This window comes from Melanaphis sacchari, unplaced genomic scaffold (genome assembly GCF_002803265.2).
Source record: "Melanaphis sacchari strain LSU unplaced genomic scaffold, SCAv2.0 Contig11_pilon_pilon, whole genome shotgun sequence".
Taxonomy (NCBI): domain Eukaryota; kingdom Metazoa; phylum Arthropoda; class Insecta; order Hemiptera; family Aphididae; genus Melanaphis; species Melanaphis sacchari.
Window position 1 is genome coordinate 5,905,895 of NW_020270469.1, and position 27,311 is coordinate 5,933,205.

General features: G+C 27.9%; 1 protein-coding gene across 3 annotated transcripts in view; it reads left to right on the top strand.

The window, feature by feature from the left end:
• LOC112604376 (methyltransferase-like protein 9) overlaps nucleotides 1-23,863 on the top strand; it is a 106,964-nt gene extending 83,101 nt beyond the window's left edge. For all 3 annotated transcript variants that reach the window (XM_025353385.1, XM_025353386.1, XM_025353387.1), the window contains exons 4-6: nucleotides 20,584-20,793; nucleotides 22,617-22,798; nucleotides 23,449-23,863. In XM_025353385.1, the coding sequence (XP_025209170.1) occupies nucleotides 20,584-20,793; nucleotides 22,617-22,798; nucleotides 23,449-23,675 (619 nt within the window). In that variant the 3' untranslated portion in view covers nucleotides 23,676-23,863. The remainder of the gene's footprint in view (nucleotides 1-20,583; nucleotides 20,794-22,616; nucleotides 22,799-23,448) is intronic.
• Nucleotides 23,864-27,311: the final 3,448 nt, after the last annotated feature.

The following is a 27,311-nucleotide window of genomic DNA, read 5'->3' on the forward strand; positions in this document are numbered from 1 at the left end:
TTCGTCGTGTATGATAATAGTATGTACGTTGGACATAATAATTTTTGTATATATAAACTCATATATACAATTAAATTGCGGTATGACTGTATAGGTATATCATATATTATAGTTATTACGGTGTTTAAGAATGTATAAGGTGTAATGGTAAATTGTATGGTATATGTGAATGTTTGTAATGACAACTCCTAGACAACGATAAAAAAATTAATATTTTACCAAACCAATATCCGAACAAAAATTAATGTCACATTGGACTGCACAATTTCAGGATAGTAATTGTGTTTTAAAATGTAATAATAGTTTAAATCTGTCAAGTGTTTAAGTCTACAAAGTATCTGAAGTATGAAGTACCCCCCCCCATCCCTTAATACACCCCTGTGAATTTATAACTCTTCATTTAGTAATTACTGTCCTGTAAATATTTTCAACGTAATATTGTTTTATTATTTTGAAATCAAATATTTATTAAATTAGAATTAATTATAATAATTAATAATAAGTTTAAACTATTAGACAGACAATGTCTATATATTTTTGCATAAATAATACAATTGTATGTAAGAAATATTTCATTTTACTTAAACGAATTATCGTACAACATAACACATTAATATTAAAATAAAAACGACACATTTCACTTATATTCCTTATTGGTTCTAGGACGATCATCGTTCTGATCCTGGGTAGCTATGTCTAAAAACCTTCTCCGTAATGGTGAAGCAATTCAAAAAAATAGAAAAACTCGCGATAAAATCGAGTAAGTCGTATAAGCGTACCTAACTATTATATTAAGAGACACAAGTCTACTAATTTAATATAATTATATACAAACAAACAACATCCATATAAATATAACAATATATTAATGTAGGTATACACAAAATATATTAAATTGATTTTATATGTATAGTTTAATATAATATCATTTAATCATGCTCTTAAAATGATTATTCTATTTATTTTTGTAATGAGTTAATAGATTACTTAAAAACATAAAACAATAATTTTGTGTGAATGAGTTTTTTTTCGTTGCGCGTTGGCCTGTAGAGAGAGAACTGAGAAGACACACAGTGTGCTGACACCTGACACCCTCTTAAGCGCTCGATTCCAAAATTAATACATTGTGTGCATGTATTGCATTCAAACACATCATATACCTAATAATTAGCCTATATATGTTGTGTATTTAATCAAGACACCCGTGGGCGTACACTGTGTGTAGTATTAATTAACGCGTTGAGCTGTTCGATCGGTGTAAATTAATACGTTTTATATGAGTATAATATATTGGGGCGTGTTTATTAACTCTAGTATAATATGGGAAATTATTATCATACATATCGTATCTCTTCCGCGCCTTTGAAGTAAAATATGATTTCCATGCGAGGGTCTATGCATAATATTATTACGATGACTTTTCAAAACGCATTCGTCCGCGTATTATGGTATCCTAACATATTTTCTATGCATACGTTATACGCGTATTAAAAAAAAAAAAAAACTATTATACATTCGCAGTGACTGATGAGTAATGACGATTATGTTATTATGCAGTCAGACTCCGCGTTAATCGTACAATTATTATATTATATTCGTATGCGTACACCGTACATTGTGTTGTGTAAATTAATTTGTGAAATATGTTGTGGCGTACCTATACGTACACGTGAAGATACCTAAACATAATGTTGTACATATGAATGGAAAATAGATCAATTGGACGAATAATACGATAATAATTTTAACGAACAAATAAAATTGTTAATACGCCGCCGGTGCACATATAATATAGTTACTCAGTAACACAGTGCACACACACTCTCTCTCTCTCTCTCTCTCTCTCTCTTTCTCTTTATGTATATATGTAGTATAATGTGTTATGTGTATGAGAATCTATATTGGTGGACCACCACGAAGGACTCGATTGGAGTGCTAATCATACATTCATCGAGAGTCGGTGTTTGTGTAGCAACAGTAATAAAATATTATTATAATAAATGAATAATAAAATTAAATGTGTCTATTTTATTTCGATTTTACGTTGTGTCGCTGTATATTTACGTGTAGTATGTACAATGCAGTATAGTATATCCCACCAACCACCGTACACATGCATTTCGTTCAAACTTGAGTTCATACAATAATTAATATATTAACAATAATAACATTGTATGGGTGTGCCGTAAAAATCTTCCAGTAAAGTATTTTATGCATTACTTTATAATAATAATGGTAATAATACTATAATTTATGTATATGGCCCGTCAATGTTGTATTGTATTGTATTGTATTTTTTTTATTTTTTTACCGGTTTTAAATTTAAATTAAAACTCCTATTAAAGTAGTTATGTATAAATATAATGTATACATACATAAATGTATATTATAAATAAATATATAAGTTTATGAACATAAGAATGTGAATAGAAAATTCTTCTATACCTAGATAAATTTTTTCTACAATAATTATTGTTTTAATAAAATATTTTTTATTATTCTCATCAATCCATGTAGTAGTTTCGTCATCGGTCATAACTCAGAACTCATACACACAAGAATACAAAATAATCTTATATTTTTCCTATTTTTAAAAAGATCATATTAATTATTAATTTAATTATATGTTTTCTATTTCTTCAAGTATAATATTATTTTTAACGAATTTAGATTAAACCGAAATGTTTTAATATCTATTATAAATAATTATTTCCATATTTTGTTTATCAGTCGACTTCTTATCTGATTTATCTTAGTCATAACAAATATTTTATCCAAACTCAACAGTATTTTTCAGAATTTCATTTTTATTACATGTTGTTTCATTATATTTACCTAGGTCAGTTTTATGTTTATACTTTTACAGAAGTGAATTTAATACATAATGATTATTTCTATACTCCACCAAGACAAAAGTTAATAAAAAAATTTGTTGACAGTTGTTTTTTGTTAGTAGACATTTGTAGTACATAATATAATAAAAGTAAAAGTCATAAGTACACAACCTCAAATCGAGCAAATTAATTTTTGCTGAGTGCACTGTAAAATCCCATTCCTGTTAAATTTTATTTTTATAAATCTATAATATGTTTTTAACTTATAATTAAATTGAAGGAAAACGATGACACTTATTGCTATATTAAAAAATATACCGTTTATTATAGTGCGGATATTCAATACTGTACCGAGAATCTTGACTTATTAATATCTGCTATCAATTTAAACGAAGTCAATTAATAATTACACAATCACGTTTTACATTCACGACGATGCTTTTGAATATATGTATCTTTACATTTGTTACTTATTAGAATGAACTCTTTTAAGTAGTTTATAATTATACTTACTTGCCTACTTACTTATAGTGGGACTTATAATTAAATGTCAATATCTATTAATTAAATGGTATAGTAAGAATTTATTTTGTAGCAACTAAATAACTTATAAAATGCCATAAGTATAATAACTAGTAACTATTTGAAAAATAGAAATTTTTAACTTTTCAGCTAAAATTATATAATTATATTTCCTTATTGGCTATTGCTTATGTTTAAATTTACTATGAAATCAATATCATAAATTCATAGTTATCTAATACATGCAGTTTTAGATAAAATTATTAAGTTGTTTTAATGTTTATATATATTGTTCATAACTTTTATATGAAAGGTATTTAGATAAACATTATTTGATATTACAGAAGATCAATGATGTTGTAAATTTGTATAGATCCTAGAAGTATAACGATTTTACAATGATGTGGTTTTTTATGTGTGAGCAACTGCGTGTAGAATTAAAAAGTTGATTCAATCTTCAACCATGAGGTAGATTCTGGTGAGAAAATCGGTATGATAATTGGTATTTAAGAATATTAAAAATAAGATATTCATACTTTTTATCATATTAATTGGAAAAAATTAATACTTATTACTATAGATATAACAGGTAAACAGGAAATAATTTATGACAAAATCGACTATAGTTACATTTTGTTGTAACTAAGACTGAAATTATCTAAGAGACTTGAAATTTTCACCATGTATTAGGATTATATCATTTTCAAATCAATCTTTTCAACTTATTCATAGATATTATATTTTATATTTTATATTTTTATATTTTCATTTTTTTTTTTTTAAATTTATGATAATATCATTTTCTTTTCTCTGTAAAAATCTTAAAAATGTGATTTAAGATTTCCATTAGTAGTTGTTACAGTCATTTTAAAACATCAAAAATATATAGAAGCATTTTATGTCCAAACAGATAAAATTCATCAAAACTATGAAAAGTTGAAAATTATTTTTTAATTAAAAAAAAATGTATTCATAAAGTTGACAACATTAATACTTTAAAAAAACTTTTCCAGAAAAAACTTCCTAGTCATTATATTATCTATGTAAGGATCTTGTTATATATATATTGTAAACATCATGTGTTTATTAAAAAAATATAATGTTGCATTCTGAATAAAATTATGCATTTATAAATTAATAAGAATAATTAAAAACCTATATAATTTGAATTAAGATATACATTAAAATAGATATATATTTACATTGAATTGCATTGATCTTATAAATGTCTACTTTTAATCGTGTTGTTTACTTTTTAATTGACTTCGACCAAAACAAATTTATGTTTCCCCAAAATTTAAATAATCTAAGTTTATATACTATAGATAATAGTCTTTATAGATGGTTTTACAAATTATAAAATGTTGATAGATTAATATAAATTTCTGAAATATTTGAATCAACATACTCTCTACAATATCGTCCATGCTAATTTTCACAAGGAACCTGTTATTCTTATTACAAAAAAAAATTTAAAAAAAAACTAATAGGACTCAAAAACTAATCGCCCGAATTTCGATTTAATTACAACAAAATTTTCAAAAAAGTAATTCACCTGAAAATTCACAGAAAAAGTTGGGATAAGCACACGTTTGAATCACCCTAGTATTTAAAATCATATGATCACCTAATTTCAAATCTTAATTACCGTACGTGAATGTGTTTTAGGACTATGTAATATGTATGCAAGTATGCCAAAACAATTTTTTATAGTGTAGTCATTGGAAATGTATATGCGTACATACTGCACACATATTGAAATGGAAAATAAAAAATGAACGTGTGAAGATCACGTCGAGCAAAGCGTGTATAATTAAAATCGTCGTACGCATCATATTATATATATTATGAGAAAAAAATTAATTAAGCACGCATTGTGTCCACGTCGTTAACAATAACAATAATAATAATGATAATAATAATAATAATAATAATAATAATAGTAATAATAGTAATAATAATCAAAATATTGTGCGCGGACAACAGATAATATAAAACATGTATGACGACCTGCCGTATACATGTCATAATTGAGTATGTATATGTTATACCACTTGTACACATATATAATGTACTCACAAAATAATATAAGAAAACGCGTGAGTGTATGGAGTATATAATATATATTATTATATTCCACCACGATTGAATGAATGAAATGCAAGCAACTCGCTGTGTATATATATATATATATGTATATTTATGATGCATATACGCGTATGAATATACAGATAGGTACACGTATCTCGCGATTTCATTGAAGAGACTCGGACAGACTTCTTTGATACGAGGTATAAATAATCATTATAGGTATGCGAAGAACGGAAATGGCGAAAAGTCTCCATTGTCGTCGCGCCTGCAATATACTCGAGTTTATAACGACAATTTATTTTTTATACTACAATATAATGTACAGTACATGTACCTATACACATGCACATACATATGCATATATATATATATATATATTCATATAAATAAGCGTCGTCTTGATAAGATAGGACAATATACATGTACTGCAGAGATTGACGTGATTGACATCTGTGATGGGTCCACCTATGGCTTCTGCTACTATTGCTTCTGCGTGCTATCGTTGTTTGTCGAGATTATTATTGGAAAAGAAAAACTGCTCATACATATAGATACCACCATATTCAGTACATTTAATCTATAATAGTTTGTATATAAAACAAATATACAATTATAAACTATGCAAATGCATTTATATTATGCATGTAAACCAGATATGTGATGTAATGATTATGAATGCTTATTTGTAAGATAGTGAGGAGAATTTTATAAGAATAAACGTTTTTGAATTATGTACCTATGTTTTTACAAAAATTGTTCTATGATTGAATTTACAACCATTTGAAAAAAAAAACCATTCATAATAATAGGTCATCTTTATTGTTGAATATTTGGTTGAATTATTGTGGAGGAGGGGTGTGGAAGATGCTAAGTCGCCGAAATCTCTAACCTATGGTCATCTTTCAAAATATTAATATAAATCATTTACAATAATCAATTTATAACTATAACAGTACTATAGCGAAACAGTTGATACAATATTATGTTATTATTTATGATCTATTGCAAGTTTTACAATATTTGTTAGACGATAAAAAAGCGAAGTTTCATTTGAAATGTTTCAAATGTCTATACAACTATACATATGTCCTACGTATAGACTGACAACTTTAGGTACTCCGAAGAGTTTGTATTTTCAACTTCAGTAAAGATAATTTAAAATTATACACGTAGTTTTATATCGAAATATTGAACCCACACGGACTTGACTGGTCAGAATCGTTTTTCGAGTGCAATAATTATCGCATTCAAATTAAAAATTAATGATATGGTACACCAACGTTTTAATATTCGAGTTAAAATAATCATGTCGTTATATTTTATATTATAGCATTCCATGATCCACATAATTATTCCATTTTAGCATCACTGCGTCAAAGTTAGAAACGTGTATATTTAGGTAAGTATAGTAATATAATTAAAATACTTAATTATATTCGTTGGTATTCGAGCTTCGTTGTTTACTAAATTACCGTAAAATCGTTTTTGGTGTATAGTTATACCTACCGATTATTATACTTCACCTTAATAATTATCGATTATAAAAAAAGAATTAATGTAGTACTCATTTGCTTGAGAAATTTTTGTAATCGACAAATCATTTGGTAATTTGTTTAATATTTATATATTGTGGTCCATTTCAGTCTCTTGTTAATAAACGGCTTAATCGCAGGTTGAATTTTGTTTTAATTAAAACAAGGTTGTTATATAGCTCGTTGCCCGCGTAATCTCCGTTTAAAGCACCGAAGGCCATGGAGCATAAATTCCTGTAAATATAGTTTAGGCCTTACGTGAAAAAAGTACTTATAATGTTTTTGTGCAAGTGCAGACAGATTTAAACTTGAAAATAATAACAGTTGTGTAGAAACTATAATAATTATAATTCATACAATAATGAATTATAAAATATACGTTTATGCTGTTAAGACTGCAGTTTTAGGAAATGTATTCACATTAAAAGTATTTAATTGTTTATTATATATAACGCCATATAATACCTATATATTATTAATTACTGTTTTGAATCGGTCTTTATATAAAAACGTAGGTATTTATGTACTAGGCAATATTTCTTCTAAAAATGAACATGTTTATTAAGTATCTCGAAAAAATATTATTTTTTTTTTTCAAACTAATCCCCTCTTACAATTTAAGATACATAATATTGTGCAAATATAATATTTTAATGTTTCATATTATTAAGAACCTATTAAGAACCCTAAAAACCATAGCTAACTTTTATTTCATAAATAATAAGTGATAACTGATAACCTACGAGTATATAAATCATAATTTTAAGATACTCGTAATTACAATTTATACATTTTTAAATATTGAATAATGAATATTAAATTCTTTATGAATTAACTGGGCATTAATAAGTTAGAAATTAAAATCGAATTAAAACCTTACCAAAATAGTTTTAATTACATGTCATTATCCAAACAATATTCGTATTCTAAGAATATTATTGTTAAAAATAATAAAATATCAAACTTAAACTAATTTATGTAATTATTTGTTTTTTATGCAATAATGTTTCACTTGAAAAAGTTAATAAAAAATACATTAGATAATTTTTAATTTGACTTATCTTTTCTTACTCTAACTTAACTTAACGAATTAGAAAAAATCGGTAATTCACCTAGTATTTTATACATATAAATACTTTTTATAGTGTTTAATATATAATATATAGAAACATTATATTTATTCTATTTTGTAGTATAGTATATATGTAAATGTACGATTTTATCCGTAGTATGAATTCAAGTCGTATTACACTATATATTATATCTAACATATTATTTTGTATTTTTGTTATATATCTGAGCTATGCATTACATATATACATAATTATATTACGTGCAGATATCATATTGTCGCATTTCATACGGTCGTTGGACGATAATATTACGTCAATTGTTTTTCTTTTTATCATTTACTCCAGTTCGAGTACGTCTTTATTTTTATTGCAAACTTTAAAGTGCATAAAATCCTATACATTCATCCACAAAACCAACGTTTTTTCCATCATATGGACCATAAAATATATTATATTTAGAGTACAATATACGCGCACATAAACATGTTGTATATATAAAATGTAAACTTGATTTTTAAACGGTCGTATACATATAGTAATATTATATGATATAATATAATATTACAATGTCATATTGAGTGTGTTTCTCGAAGATTATTCGTTCATGCAGTTGGTTAATTGTAGCACGATGGAAATCATATCGTCAATTTCGGTTTTTTCGACTTTGCAGCTCAGCTGGTTTGACCAGAAAAGAAATAAACTGATAACCGAGAGCGGAAGAAGGTTTGGGGAAAAACATTGTAAGAAAAAGAAAGCATAGAACTCATGTCATCTATACCACTATACCCTTTAATAGCAACGAATAAAGAGAGGAAGAGAAATAATTCAAACAAAAAAAGATAACATTAAAAAAATATATCTATATGTATACTGTAGGTTGCGTCATACATATTCAATATCCATAAATATTTACCATTCTTTATAACAATCTTGGCACTTGGCAACGTATAACAGGGTTTAGGGGACGCGTAGACGTATAGTATTTACTATTTTGGCTTTCAGCAGTTAACATAGGCCGAGACTCTATATGTATACATATAGTAGCTGTATGTAGTGTAGTACATACATCGCAACATGATAATAATATCACGCCCAAATTAATTTTTTTTTCTAACTATCAGTTAAATTATTTTGTTTTCCTCCAACATTAACCTACAACTCTTCCCAGCCTCCCCTCGCCGGATAGACATCACGACGGCGAACATCATATATAACTATAACTCTGATCCGCACACCGTACCCACTTACCATAAACAATTTTACTGATATACCAATTTTAAGACACTTGTATAATATTGTCTTTATGCGTATACATAAATTTTAAGTATAGAAATTATCAAAATGTATGCGGGCACATTCGTTGACTTATTTTTTTTAGTTTTTTTCTTTCATTATTCGTATACATACAAACATAATTAAAATGCCGCGTACGTTTTATGTAAATTACACAATGCTGAACTGCTACTACTACTATTACTACTACTACTTTTACTACTACTACTACTATTACTACTACTACTACTTTTACTACTACTACTACTACTACTACTACTACTACTACTACTACTACTATTACTGCTACTCTTAATAGTTAATAATAATAATAAAATTAGCATAAATCAGTTGATCGTTTATTTCTCATGCGCGCAATCTTATGGGTATTCTAACTACATACATCGATACACTATATAATATAATACATATACGTATTGTATGTGTATGTATATAACGTATATCTTACACGAGGTACACACGCTGAAGTGCACACGGCGAAGAACTTGGTTATACATGACGACGATGTGAAATAACTTGAAAAAAGAAAAAAAAATACTTGCCATTCGCGCGAGCCGATAATAAGGGAGAACTCGAGCGGGCACGCACCTCCCTTCTTGCTCACTTAACATAATAAACGTACAACACACGTCTATACTTACTTTATATTTCTACACATTGTGTCGCGGCGCGATTTTGCTATTGTGTGCGAATATAATAATAATAATAATACTCGTTCGCGTATATATTTATTATTATTATCATCATTATCATTTTACTCGATTTTAACGGCAGCGCTTAAGTGTACAGAAACTATACCGCCGTTGTACAGGAACGTTCCTTTGGACGACACTACATCGACACCGTCTATACGTATAACGATATTATAGTCACTTGTTGTTGTTATTGTTATTCTTTTTCCAAACACGTTTCGTCGTTCTCTATAAACAGTATTGTAACCTCTCTGTGCTTTCGCATCATGTTCAACTACACAAAAAAAAAAAGCTCAAGGTGCGTAGGTCATAAGTAATTGATTTAAAATTTGAATAGTATGTAATGAATGCAAAAAATTAATGATTTTAAATAACTCGTGATTTACAAATAGCTTTTCTAAGTATTTTAACGTTTTTTATTCAAACACATGACATTTAATTATTAGGTATTTGTAACTATACGCAGATTTACGTGTGTTTGTAACTACCTTCCTTTTTTCGTGGGTTAAATCTAACCAACTCGTGTTAATTTAGCAATGAGATTTTTCTTATTATAAATACCTATTGCGCGTTTGTTTGCTAAACTGTAGAAAATACAGCATTGTACAATCAATGTAAAATATCATCTCGTCAGTTCTGATTTTTTCCGCGTAACGTGACATTTAGTCATTTATAAAATAAAACGTTTTATGATAAAAAAAAATATATACATGTATATAATAGATGATGATAACAAATTAAAACTCGTCGGCCTTAAGAATTAGTTAAAATAAAAATCAACCGGCGGCCATCGTCCATTTTACGTGGGCAAAAACGTTTCAGAACATAATAATGCCTAAATAGAAACATTTACACGTGCGCACCTACTATATAGACTAATTTAGTAGATACGTGTATATGTGTGCAATATATTAATACATCATTACAATCTGTATAATATGTATAGCAGTTAAAGAACGCGTGGTCGAAACATTATTATATTATATCACACCATATATTATTTATATATATATATATATTATTATAATAATTATAGTAATACGCGCGCGCAATAATATAACATGTGTAGTTTAATGCAGACGATTAAACGCGCAAACATACTCTTCAAACCATCTGGAAACCAATTTTTTTAAATGAATAATTTTTCTCATTACACGCTAGCTGGTAGCTGTAGAAACGGAGAATCTTATATTAAATATTTAAATATGTAAATAATCGTACGCGTGTAATAACACGCTTCCGTTAATGCAAGTCGACTTTTACTATCTGTAACAGATGAGACGACGAAAACGATAAAATGATAATAAAGTATAATATAATTTTATTTTAATTTATCAAATACCACTATATAATTAATAAAAAGATTTAATTTATATTACTTTGGATTAACATCGAAAACCGAACATTCAGCCCTGTCGCATATGGCATTCGACGTGTCCGAAGCTGTTAAGGTTGTTTATAGCCGCCGTTGCGGTCGAAAAAAAATGTATTTTACTATTATGTAATAATGTGTAATGTACGCCGATTATCATTCGTACAAACGAAATAGCCGCGATAACAGCAACCGTTTTAAAAGGCGATCGGTAATGACCGACTACGACGACGACGGACGAGGGCGTTTCGTTCGGTCGTGATGATCGTCATATTCTATGGGATTGGACAAAAAACCGGACAAAAAATGCGACGTGACCGCGATAATCATTTTAATAAAATATTCTACATACCTATTGTAAATTATTTATGTACTTATGTATATTGTACTTGCTGCCTTCAATATATCTAGGTGAACCGCAATAACCTAATTGAAGCGGCGTTTTGATTTCAGACAGCATTTAATTACTATATCCATCGAAAGAGTATATGCATTTTATCTATACATCATATAATTTTAGATATATTTAAATAATAATATCATAATATACAATGGCAATGATCAACATAATTTTTATATTCACAATAATAATTATTAACAATCTATATATTATTATATTAACACAATCAACACCGTGGCGTGCAACACTATATTATACTATGTACAATGTTCGCCTATATTTAAAATATTAAGGCCGTTAATGTATATATATATATTAAATATCTTAATAAATGCTTTGCGTGGTTTTGTTTCGTGTACCTCATATAATTTTACTTAACTCATTTTTTATCGGAAAAATCATTAACCTTTAATGTACATTAATACTTTCTGTGAATTAAAGCTAATAGTTTTCTAACTTTTCATCGCCGTGTCTCTGGTACCTATATATTATATTATACTAACACAAAACCCATTAAGATGAAAAATGTAAATAAAATAACAATTTTATAAAAAAAAAATCACCGCAGCTGCTACGTAATGTATCATATAAACACACTTCATTGATATGACTATAATTATTATAATACGAGTATAATTAGCAATTCAAATTTTATAACATCGGAGGTTTGCATATTTTCCTTTTTGTTATTATTATTATTATCATTAAAGCAAAGTCAAAGGCCATTGAACGACACAATTGAACTAATAAATATTTACAAAGATTGTAGTTTATATCTATTATACTGTAGGGGTCCTCGTTTACAAAGCATCAGATTATATTTCAAAATTAGTAATTTATATTTTCTTGAAAAGGTTTGCTTTTAAAAATAATCACGAATTAATCGCGCTTTGTACGGGCCTGGGTTAAGATAATCTGTTATATGACAGAGTATATTCAATCTCGTTTCCTTTTCATAAATCCTGCATTTAATGAGAATATTTTTCATAGTGGGTTTGTAAATTAATATACAATTTCGAGATGTATCAATAAACACGTTTAGATACATATAAGTCATATAACTATATAGTTATATAATAGGAAATATAGAATATTGGAATTGACGACTTATTAAACGATGCATTAAATTTGTTTAAAATTTTATGATTACTAAATATTTTATCATTGGTCTGTAGATACAGTGACAATAATATCTATTATTTTACGTTTACAATGCCATCCTCATATTTTTATTAATATTTTATAATATATTTGTTTGTATGAAATGTGCATACATTTTTTACATTGCAGCTTACAATTATTAGTAGATGCTAGTAGCCGCAATGACCCATAGTATCTTATGAATATAATAAATAGTAAATATTCTTTAGTAAGAGATTGTTAAATATATGACATATTTTTCTTATTACTTTATTATTACACAACGTGTAAGTGTATATACAATGTACGTTAGTGAAGTGTAACAAAAATACATGTACTTTAACTTGCTTTATTTAACTAAAAAATGTAATTATTTAGTAAGTTATTAAAGTAAATTAATATTTACTGTATCACATAATATTTTATAAATATTTAGGTTAATTTTAACTTTTAAACTATTTATGCCATGAACCTATTCCAACGTTTTACGGTGTGTTAACTAACAAATCAATAATATTTATTTTTATTATTAGATAATACATACGACTTTATCATTCAAAATAAGTTCAATCTACATATTTACTTATAGAAAAAAAATTACTAATACAAAAAATTATATAATTAAATATATCCCTTTAACCTACTCAATGACAACTGTCGAAGTATTTCCCTTCGGTTATATTTAATTTTCTTTCGTCGTCTTTTCAGTCCTAAAGTCTCAATATTTAGTGAGCACGCTTTATGCCTTCCTTGTGATCTCATAAGAACTACATGACAAAAAAGGTTAAACTTTTTAAATTCCATTTACTGTAATATTATTACGTTAAACGATATACATTTTTTTTTTCAAATATTTTTGTAACAAATTTACGTAAAATAATTTATACAACTGTTTAATTGCATTTAATTATAAATCTGCTTCACTATTCTATCTTTTTGAGTTTGTATTTTTATAATTTTACGGATTTTTAAAGATTTTTCTTACTTATTTTTTAAGATACAGTTTCTAGAAATCCTTTTAAAAGTTTATAATTTGTTTTGTTCAAGTTTCTACAGCAAAATAAAATAATGAAATACCGAAAATATTGTCGCTTAATTTTCAAGATTCAACACAGCAGTGGATTAAAAGTGATAGATGTATATTTTATGTATGCATGACCTTCTATAATATATCTTATAGGTGGTACATATATATTATATTATGTAAAACGGGCTCAGGCGGTGATGACGCATCTATATACATATATATATATTACTGCCGGGAGCGTGTAACATCGTCGACTGCAACGACTAGGGAATATTGATAGGCTAAAAAGAGGAAAAAAGTAAATAAATAAGCAAAAAAAAAAAAAATAATAATAATAATAACATACATGTATAAAATGCCTTTGAATCTGTGCTTGGCGGGTATATACCGTCTTGATTGGCAATTTGCGGGCCTTTGAACCGCTGCCGTCGTATAGTCGTCGTCGTTTGTCTCGTCGGCAGTGGCAGCGGGGATGAAAAAAGCTACACAACGCACACAAGATGAAGAGCTGCTGTAGAATAAGAACGACGGGGTGTAGGAGCAGGGCGAGAGAGAGAAAAGCGACTATAGTTCTCCTCTCCGGATAAATGCGACCTTTTTCTCTCTCATTTTTTCTCTTTCTATTTTTTCCTTCTCTCTTTTTTTTTTTTTGTTAGCGCCTTTTTGTCTACCCCACCGCTGACTTTACTCGACCTCCCACCGCCTCACCATCGTCCGATACCAAAGCTCGTAATTTATTTCCCCCTCCTACACCCTTCTTCTGCCGTCATCGTCAACCCTGGTACCTATATGTGTGTACGCATGTGGATGTGTGTCGCAAATATATGAGTGTATGTGTGAGTGTACACACACACACACACACATATATTTATATATATATATGCACGTATATAATATGGAAATGCGCGCAACGCAAAATAACGAACTCGGAGCACACCGATGACTAGATGAGGAGCGGGAGGAGAGTAAAAGAAAAAACACACGCATGCAGCATCCGTATACGTGTAAAAAGAACAATATTATTCTTTTTTTGGCCGCCACCGTCGTTACCGCCTCCTCTCGCCAGGTCTCTTATTCTCTGGCGAATCCTCCTGACGCGCGCGCATGTCTCCGCATATTTGTACGCATATACATATAAGACGATATATATACACACATACAGCTTCCATCACGAGCGCCCATGCTCATGTGTGTGTATTCTTACACGTAAATATAGTGTTATTTGCGTGTCTACATATATATATATGGGAAGTATGTGTATGTATGTGTGTATGTGAGGCCGTTCCAGAGGAAACTACCGATCGATCTCTCGTTAACTCCCAGTTCCTGCCGCCGTCTTTTGCCCGTTTTGCACACATGCACGACAAGCGATTAATTGGCCCGATCGGATATACACAACTACATATATAAAGTAATAATATATATCTATATAAACGCATACTATTAATGCATATCTGAGTTTCCACTTTGAGTTTCACACGTATACGCATGTTATAATATATTAATATATATATATGTACGGATTATTTCCTGGCTGGCCAACCGCCCCCCTCCTTTATTGCTTTAAAATTGAAATTATTGACAACCTGTTTATGTGCCGTTACTTCTGTGCTTCTGTGATAAAGTCATACAAAACGTTGAAATAAAAAATAAATAATTAAATATTATTTACTATGCATGTCAAGTGTTGGCCAATTTGCGAATCACGGTTTTCTTATAAAATCAAAATTTACTTATTATTACTATAAATTTTAAGTTTTTTAGTTTGGATAATTTGTGTTCTTAATTTTGCTCTTATAGAATAATTATAATACTTCTATGTCAATGTCGTAAGACTTTTTAACAAAAACAACACCATGAGTCAATAGAGATTAGAGATTGTCGTTGACGAGATGGATCTCAAAATCATACTGTGTCAAAGACTTATAATATTTACACATTGTGTACTGTATAAGAATTTAAATTTTTAAATTACATTTTTCTGAACAATTTTGTTGTTAAGTAAAAGAAAAATTAAAAAAATTAGACAATGTGTAAATTTTCTCCTAGAGAGCAAAAACGTTAACTTTCAAGAATTTAAATTCTTTATATTCCAATTTTCCAGATGAGAAATTTATAAGACTCTGTTATTTATTTAACAAATTATATATAAATTATTAATATTGTTAATAATTAAATTAATTAATTAAATAATTAATTAAATTAAATAATAATAATAAATTATTATTATTGTTTGAATTTTATTTTAATTAATATCAAAATAATAACTTAAATGTGAAGAGTAAAATTTTGGCATAAAAAATTATCATTCACTAATATTAAGTATAAACATTGTCATATAGTAAACTTTAGTATACAATAACGAACCATCAAAATATGTATAGCAAATTAAATTTAAAAGCAAATCATTATCATAAGACAAATATGGACAATATTAAGTATAAATAATCTCGAATTTAATGCTTTAACTGGTTTTTCATATCTTAATATGTTACAATTTAATCTAGTATACGTACAACTACTCTAGATCATTATTTGATTTTGTTTTTTCTAATGTAATTATGTAAACAATCTAAATGTATCCCAAGTAACTTGTGCACTTATGTCATTACATCATTAATTAAATTATCTACTTTATTTTTGAAACTTTTAGATTATAAGAAAAATACATTTATAATTTCAAAAATTGTAATTATTTTAAAATTAGCGTCAGTTAACATTTTCTATGGAAATATTTTTTAAATATTTCACTTTCAGTGTTGGAAAAGGTACTTATATACTCCAATATTATAAATATTCGCGAACGAAATTTCAAACTCTTTTGCCCATTTATTTCGAACGTATTTAAACAACCGACTACTCAATATTATAAGACTACGAATAATAATTGTAATAATATGCTGACTATTGGTTCAAATGCGTGTGAATTAAACTCATATGAAGTTTATAAAAAGTTAGAATGCTTAAATGAAAAACCATGTGCAAGCCCAAACATAATCTCGACTTTATTTTTTTACTGAATATAAATTTGTCTTAATCTAGTCCTTTACTACTCTAATTTGAAATTTCCCAATCATCAGGTATCTTTCCAGACAAATACAAAATTAACTATACCCAAATCACCCGTTTCTGAGGGCAATGATATTAATCAAGTAACAAACTATCGTCCAATTTCGATAACTTCAATAATCCCAAAAATATTTATAAGTATTATGTCTAAAATAATATCCATTAATTAAAAATATTATTAATGATGAACAACAATGCTTTATATCAAATAGACTAAAAATATTTTAAATCTCCGATATTATATTTTAGACACATTTAAATCAAACCATTAATTTGACGTTGTATTAACAAACTTTTCCATAAGAATTTGACATAATCGATCATTATATCCAAGCTGTCAAATTAAAATATCTGGGTAGGTTTTCGTAACCCTTTACTCTCATAGCTAGTCTATTTTATATCAAATAGAATACAAATATAAAAAAAAACTTTTTTTCAAGTTAATTTAATGTGACTTTTGGTGTAACTCAATTATATCACACCGCTCTTATTTAATTTATTCATTTATAACATTAATTTTTTTAATTCGCATATGTTATTACTTGTCGATGATCTTAAAGTATTTAAATTTATTAAAACACCTAATGATACCGCAATGTTTCAAAATGACTTAAACCATCTTTGTGTTTGGTGTAACCGTAATAAATTATTTCTAAATACTTTGAAATGTAAAAAATAATAACTTTTTTGAAAAAGCAATCTCCACATCTTCATAATTATTATTTAAATGACCTAAAACTCACTTGTGTCAACCAGACTAAGGATTTAGGTATATTTTTGACACGACTCTCTTTTAAAAAATTAATTTCACACATGTACAAAGTAAAACGTCAACTATATTAGATTTTATAATCCAAAGCTGCAAAGACTTCAAAACTTCAATTGTGTTGAAGTCATTATTTTTACTGCTCATATGTACGTTCAATTCTTGATTATAACCCTACATAGTCTGGTCACCAAGTATAGTAGGTTCAATACAAACTATATAATCAATACAAAATCTGTTTTTAAGGCTAATATCTCTTAGATGTAATATATACCTATACTAGTATGTACCTATACGATAACCTCACTCCTCATAAATCTTAAAACTTGGTAAACGAACAATGAATACATGTACATCGTTTCATCGGTGTATTAAATTCCGTTTGGACACTTATTCGTATATCGTAACTAGTTATAAATTGAAAATTGTTCATAAATCAAATTCATTAATATAGATACGTCATTGTTGCTTACTGCAGTTCAACTCAGAATAACCGATAAACTATGAATAAACTGTGCATCTATTATTGATAATACTACTAGAATTGTTATAATTATACTATTATATTATTTTACAGAGACAAAAATTAGTATCCATAACATATTATACGATAAACACAAATCGTAACCGATAACTGGTAGAGGGTTGACATCATTTCGGCATTCCATTTTTCCAAGACATTTTGCTTTAAAAATATAAAATTACTATTCATACAACACGTCATACAAAAATGTAGCTATTTCATTATTAATTATAATTGAATATTTATAACACACTTATATCTAATTATTCCATATGCATATCTATTATTATCATACTACAAGCCATATTCGAATCTTGTACAAAGTACAACGCTAAAACTGAGTCCACATGATGATAATATAATAACACAATATAATAATTGTAATCTTGCAGAGATTCAGGACAGTTTAAAAAGGCTCTAACTGTGAAGACAATATGATAATTTATTACTGTTATATAATTATATGGTTATATCCATAACTACTGTACAAAAATCCTTGTATAAACCTTATAGTTTATTTACCTATATAACTTCAGAAGAATAAGCCTTTAAATTGATTAAATTTAGCCATTAAGTCTCGCCAAAAATAATTTTTCTCACACAATAACTGACCTGTTTTTAAGGCATTACAAATAGGTACCTTTTTGTGCGCAGTTCTCAAACATACGTCTACGGAAAAAAATATAGAACGTGGTTTTTAAGTAACGGACAGCACGCGGCGGTGCTGATAATGTATTTGATTCGGGAAATTTCAATCGCAAATATTGTTACACTATTAATTCAACAGTATTGAATTTAAATTTCTTAAAAGAACGGACCACTAAACACATACATAAAGTAGACGTCATAATATTATACATGTCATGATTAAGTGTTTGTTTTCGAAAATTATACTATTTTACACACATTTTTAATTTTGACAAGTATATCAACGTCGTTCTGCACACAGTACCTGTATGCATATTGTATGATTCGAAAAGCTACGCCGTGCTTATAGTATTTCCGTGCAATAATTGTATAATTATTATAATAATATTCTATGTCAGTTCTATACGTTCTATGAATTAATTCATTATTAATTCCCATCGTGTATAATTTGATGTTCTCGGAGTTAATGTATAATGTAAACTGTACGTGGAAAATTATTAAGTTTGGCATATTTGTGCCCTCTTTAATGTTTTCAACGAATCGCATAAACAACAAACTACACATAATAATTTATTGCAAGTCCGATGTACACTTTCCGAAGTTTTCGTTAATTAAATTTGTACAACACGACTGCGGGGAGTCGCGTTTCAAAATATATCAAACTTCGTGAAACGTTGCAGCAGTTATTCATTATAAATCACTCGATTTTCTTTTGACTGTCTACACACAATACATATATTTATAAAATATGTATAAATATGTATATCCTGCATAAATTTTGGCGAGAATTTCAAAAAAAATAAAAAATAAAACTTGTTTTAACCTCTATGAACAACCGTTGAAAAAGTCTGCATCGGTCGCCCCGCGACACTCCTCCAAGCGTGCGACAGCAAAGCAATATCAATTTTTAAGTTATTATTTATCGAGTTGTCGGTTGGCCTTTTCTTTTTTAACATTCAGACTAAAGTACGTGTAAGGAACTGATGGAGGTGTAGTGGGTTTTTATTTATGACGCGGTGTCCGTCCAGTCCGAGGGGCATTATTTAGAACAACCGAAAAAGAAATCTCTAGAGCGCTTAAGTCGTTGTCATATATTACGTAGAGTGTTGAATTTAACTTAGTGTTCTGCAATTATTTACAGTATGGTGTGGTGCGGATGACGTCAGTAAAAAACAAATAACAAAAAAAAGTAAAAACGGTAGTAAAAAACAATATACATTTCAGGCGCTATTTTTAAACGAATAACTAAATTATTGCTCTTTATTTTGATTTTATATTATTATCATATAGGTTAGGTGATTATGTTTGACTATGCGTATTATAAAGCGCCAAAATGTATTTGCTGAAGAATTATTGTCAGTTAAAATATATAGATATATAATAAAACGAGCTATTGTCAAACACTCGCTCTAGATACACTGCATTGTATAATATTTAGTAGATATGTTAAGTAAGCAATTATAAACATTTATTTAATGATAAATACTAAAATATAATATAAATTATATGATTATGTATGAAATAGGTTAGATTTAGTGTCTACGTATACACTTTACACTGTACATCTTTAATTATCTCATTTCGCCGCTTTATTGTTGTAGGTTGCTACGGAGAGGATCCATGTTCGTGTTTTCCACCGACCAGATCAGACGACTGCTGAACTTGACATTTTTTGATAGCGGCTCGACGCTAATTGACTTGGGTGCCGGTGACGGGGCCACTACCGAAAAATACACGCCCTTAATCCGCGAGGTCTACACAACCGAAAAGTCCGGCCCTATGATCCGGATCTTGACCGAAAAAGGATTCAGGTGAACTCTTACAATGTATAGTTTCCTTTTATATATAAATATATATATATATATACCTGCAAGCCTGTAGGAATCAAAATAGTGGTAGTGAGAGGAGCGTGATGTAACACATAAAGTTTTCATCCACAGTAATTTGTTTATATTATTAAGTCGACATTTTCGCACACCTTAACCCTCTTCGAAATCACACATATACTCTTCTATTCTATACATACTCATATGTTATATATGTATCGTACAATATTATGTTATCTTAAATTTTAAACAGTTAATTAAATCCAAACAAGAATTATTTAAATAGCAATGTAAAATAATGGCGTTGCAAACCACAAAATAATATGAACCTGTACTCCGTACAATTTTAATCGGTATTGTGAAATGTAATGTCGAGTGCTAAATTGAAGTACCTAATTATTAGAGAGTATTTTTTTCAACTATTGAAAATTTGATGGCTGAGAACTGATTTTTTACACTATTGATGGTGTAAGTACTGTTAGTATAATACACACATGAAAACTTAGTTGGGGTTGAAATTGTTTTTATTTTTGAAATAATCAATCAAGAGATGCTGCGATTAATGAATAATTTTTAATAAATAGACACATATTATTGATAGGTATTACAAAAATGTTTTTAATTTTATTTTTCATAAAATTTTATAGGAATTTCTAGTTAGATAAATATATTAGCCATTGGGTATTATATATAGTTGCAATTTGTTTTATTTTTTTTTTTTCAAAATTAAATTAAATTATATTTATACGCAATTATTTATTTTTGAATAGTAATTCATGTTTATTCTTCATAAGTATTCAATAATTCATACTTCGCTATTTTTTGTACTTGTATGTGTGTTTTCCAGATACAGCATAATTGCACGCTTTTTCGTTTTTATTCCTTTTCTAATTGTGTTACTTGGTACGCAATCGTGCTATGATTTTTCAGATCAAAAAATGAAAATGTGCGTAATCTTGCTGTATCTGTGATTTCCTACAACTTTCACAGATTATATTAGATTTATGTTATGGTGTGTCTACGTAATTTTATTATGAATATAAATTTTTCTAATTGATATTCCCCAGCTTCTATACCTATTTATCAGTAGGTACATTTCTACAAAATAGTTTAGTCATAAAATAAAATAATTGGTGTTAGTTGTTCTTTAGATAATATAATGATGCACTTAAATAATTTTTCTTCAGTAGAATAACAATAAATTATTCAAGTCTTCAAAACAGCTAGGTAGATAAATATGATGTTATAAGTTACAATATTAAATAACGATTTACAATATTTGCATGGTTCAGCATTAAAAGCGACTGAGAAAATTAAATTTAATATAATTTTTTTTTTTCACTTTCGATAAAAGAAAATCATTTTCTTCACTTCGAAGTACAAAAATTTCAACCTGGATATCTATCTGAAATAATTTACTGGCTGACATTTATTAATAACCGAGAATTATAATTATGTATAATAGAAACAATGAATTATATCATAATAATATAATTTATTTAATTTTTAAAAATTAAATATTTGTTGTTTATTATTATTATTTGCGCGTTTACAGCTGTATTTCAACAATCTATTGTTTAGTTTCCCTTATTTTAAAAACTTTGGTATAAACCTTTAACCTGCAATTAGGCCTGAGGACGCTACACAGATATTCGCATAGACTTTCATCCACTACCTAGTATGATAGTATATACGTAATTTAATTAATATTGATTCGTATCCATCTATTATCTATATGATGTATAAATATTAATAGATATTATGTATTTACCGTGATTAGTACCTAAATAATAATGTGTTATAAACAGATTGTTGGACGTCGACACGTGGTGGACTCGTGAAGAGAAATTCGATGTAGTGTCATGTTTGAACTTGTTGGACCGGTGTAGCAATCCGGCAAAGCTCTTGCAAGAAATGAAAAACGCAGTAAAACCCAATGGCAGGATCATCGTAGCGCTGGTATTGCCGTATAAACCTTTCGACGAATTCAGTGAGTACAAATCCCTGCGCTATTGTAGTAAATAGTTATTTAAGTCTAAAAATTTGAGTAAATGAATAGGTATTTAGGTTACTCGAGCCGATCACTCTGTACTATACAATATTATATTTACGAATTCCTACGCTCCCTGCACAGGTTGGAAAATCCCTTGAAAATGAACCTGTTTACTCCTTAATACATTGTACAGTTTTTTGTGAAATATCCGAATCGTTGAATCGTTTTTTATATTTGATTGTTGTACCCTGTGTTGAATCCAGACAATTTCTCTGGGGGGCTCACTTTTTTTTTTCATTTGTGAATGGTGATTTTAGTATTATAAATTATATATATTATTATAGTTATCACAATTTATAATTCAGATATTAGGTGTGGTAATCATAACGAGTATTATTGTGCATTTGTGTATTTAATAAATAGGTATACTTTGTTGAAAGCTGTATTTGTCAGGAGATTCGTAAGAAACGTCAAAGAGGCGAATATCTCCCCTAAATTATACTTGGATTCAACACTGGTTGCGCCACCTAAGACGCGCCAACCGATTTTTAATATAAACAATTTTAACAAATATTCATACATATAAGTGCATGTTGCTTATGCTGCAAGGATAATAGAGATAATTCTGGAATGTAAATTGTAAACAGGATCCGCGATACCGGAACAAAAGTTACCGATCACCGGCGTAACGTTCGAGGAACAGGTGTGTTCAGCAGTGCACGACGTGTTCGAACCGTCCGGACTGGAAGTGCTGCGCTGGACTAAACTTCCGTATTTATGCGAAGGCGACCTGAGCCAGGACTATTATTGGCTGTACGATGCCGTCTTCGTAATGTCCGCAAAAACGCCGCCGCAAGTCATTGAGGATTCATAGCACTTGCAAATCGATGTGCAAGGCGATTCTCTAGTTGTCTGCACTATGTTATTATTATATTATAGTTGTTTTCTGGTGAATTTATGTATAATTGAAAATATTTTTTTTATTTTTTTAAGCAAGTAACCTGAAGTAAATACAACAATCATTATTGTTTTAGTTTTTTTCTATTTTCTAAAACAACAATATTAGTACATTTTCAAAAACTGATTATTTGAGAACTTAGATAAAAAAAAAATCTAATTTGGAATCATTAGATTAGGGCTAGTTATATTATTATTAATTATTCAGTAGCATTTATAGAATTTACACTGTGTATGAGGAGAGAGATATGGAAATATTTCTGTACAAAATATTATATTTATATACTATATTATGGCCGTGTTATAATGGGCATCTATTCATAGTTTTATTTTATGATAGAAAATCTAAGTTTCTATAGATGTATCATAACGTCGAATGTCAATTACTTCGTCAAATTTTGTTGTGGTTTTTATGTACATTTGTACAAAATACTTTTTTATAGGCTACGAGGAACGTATACAATCCTTTAGTTTTAATGGGTGTACCACCATTATATTAATACTGGGTTTTGTTCAGCATTAAACATCTGATAAATGTGCAATTAAAATGCCAAAATATGAAAACTGAAAATTTTAATAATTATTAGTGTACCATATTAGGAATTGAAGAATAATATTTTTTTAATTCTAATTATATTTTATTTAGGTAAGTACTATATCTATTTTTTCATTTCATAATATTTTTTTATGTATAATAATAAAAATATGTATCTTGGTATAATGCATTTATGTATCTATCTAATCTAAATTATATTTTATTAAAAATTACTAAGTGCCTATCTGATACATGACATACGAGTTTTTTTCCTACAGCTAATAATTAGAAACAACCACCATCTCTCGAATGATCAATGGTCATGTACTCAAAGGTATATGATTGTCATCGTCAAAGTTTTTGTTATCAACGATAACTTATCATTATTTGGTACACTGTATTAAATTAAGTTAAAAGTCCAGTAACAATGATATTAAGTTATAAAAACTCTGTATGGGTATTATCTTTAGTTCCTAATTCCTGTGTAATAATACAAAAACTATATCAATTATGATATATAATTTATGATGTGCATTTTAAATCAAAAATCAAAACCCCTGAAATTCGTAATTATATACATAATAAAACTTTGCTTAAATTAATCTACGTTATTTATTTGATTTGGATTTATAACTATTTTCAACTTCAATAGGTTAGGTTCCTATCCCTGTGTCGTACTCAGAGAGTGTAGAAGGTTGTTCCCTAGCTCTTTCCCCACCAAAAATTGCTAAATATTCAAATAAATAATTTTATTAATATCAAATATGTACAAATCAAACACAATAGGTAGTTTAAGAAAATGTAAAATAACCGAACTAGTATATTATGCATCATTGATTAAAATATTGTATCAAATAAAATTTTTCCCCATAGATATATGTATACTGTGTATACAATACTGACTATATAAGTATACCAGTAAGTACAGCCCTTCAAAACCACCTTTAACCTGAATTACATGATACAGATGCTTTAATAATAACGCCGACTGCTATATCGATACCTATCTTACAATTCCCAATTTTGAACCCTTGGTATATTTTCGAATTTCGATATCGTTTTCATAATAAATAATAATATTATCCATGTTGAAATGTTAAGACAGTCAGTCATCTACATAGTGATTACAAAATTACACCGATCGTAGAATGAAGAACAAAAATTAAATAGATAAACATTTATTATTTTAAAAAACAAAAATATTTACATATTTAAACTTTTACTATAATCGTAATAAAATTTATAATTATAATAAAAACCACACAAATAATTCTAAGCTAGGTACTGAGTATCTACTTTTATAGGTAGAAGGTAGATTTGAAATACCTACGTAATAAAAAAAGTCCATTCGCACGAGAAACCAGTCTTTAATTATTCATATACCGTAACATATTATCAATATTACCTTTATTAAAAAATGTATAATCAATGATGTTGCTTAAAGTTTTGACGGAGTAGTGAACCAGCATTGTACATTTGTACAAACTGTACGTACCTATGCAGTATGTACCAGCTAACACTTCACTAATCTTAGATTTAAATGCTTACAAAAACAAAATACAAATTTAACTTATTTAACCAAATAACCACTGCAAGTTCTATAGATATTCAATTTGTATACGTCAAATGATAAGAAAAACATTCTGTTTCAGAATAACAAATTTAAAATGTGCTTGTATCATTCAAAAGAAAAAAAATATTTAAAACATCTATTACGATAAAGAAAACTGTAAGAAATGTTGTAACTTTAATGGTTAAATTTTCTAAAACACATAAGTTTACCGAGAAAATGACAGTAAATTCATAAAAAATACACCTTTTACGTAATATATCACAATATATACATATTTGATAAAGGTACGAACTCATCCGCCGCGACGTCTTCGCGTAAAATTAGGAAGGGATAGGTAGGTATAATAAAAACTCAATCGTGTATGTTTAATATTAAGTTTTATATTTTTGTTTCAAATAAAACGTTAAGAACTACAATATAATATAACCACACAATTTTTTTTTTCATACATCAATTATAAAACTTCTTAAAACTAGATACATAATATTATTTCGCAAACACAATATAATATATCATTATCATTATACAACAATAATTTATTGTACCTATCTATCTTTGCAATAAAACGTCGTCCAAACGTCGGATTACAAAATTGGCCAGAATTGAATGAGAACCTAAATACCTAAAATATGGAAGTCCCGTCAAACAACTATACGTGATACGAAATTTGGACGACCTTACAGTACATATTATGTGCTTTGTACAATTAGTACAATTAGGAAAATAATGTCAAAAATATTATGCATCAAATTTTGGATTTTGGTAAAATTAAAGAATGGATTAGGAAAGATCACAGATACGTTTTTTTTTCAAATAAAGACGACTAAGATGTTACTATATACTAATAAAGTAATAATAATAAAAGTACATTACATTTAACACACAAATCACATTTACCTATTATACTATTGGTTGTCAGTAATAATATACATCCGTTTTTTTAGCTCAATGTTAATAATTGCCAATCTCACGGTAAATGAAAATTTATTTTAACCATACATTTCACACAATCAAATCTCTACATTCATTTTTAAACATTAAAATGAAAAAAAAAAAATCAATAAATATTAATTACAACAAATAAAACAACAAGGCCTACTGAAGTTTTAATATCATTAAAAATAAATGTATGGTGAAGTATAAGGATACAGAAAAATAAATTTGTAGTTTGTATAGATAGAATAAATATATTATACACATATAGATAATTTAAAACTTTAGTTTTAGATGTTTTAACAACCAAAAATCATTGAGCTTATAACTGGAACTCATTATGAAGATTATGGATATTAAACAGTATATAGGACTTAAAAAACTATGTTGGAACACTTAGTATTGATAATATTAAAAAAAAAAAAATTACATTTACATACAAATAAAATTGTATAATAATTTCATGTGACTTGGCAAAATCACACATTTGCACACTTAAATATAATTTTACG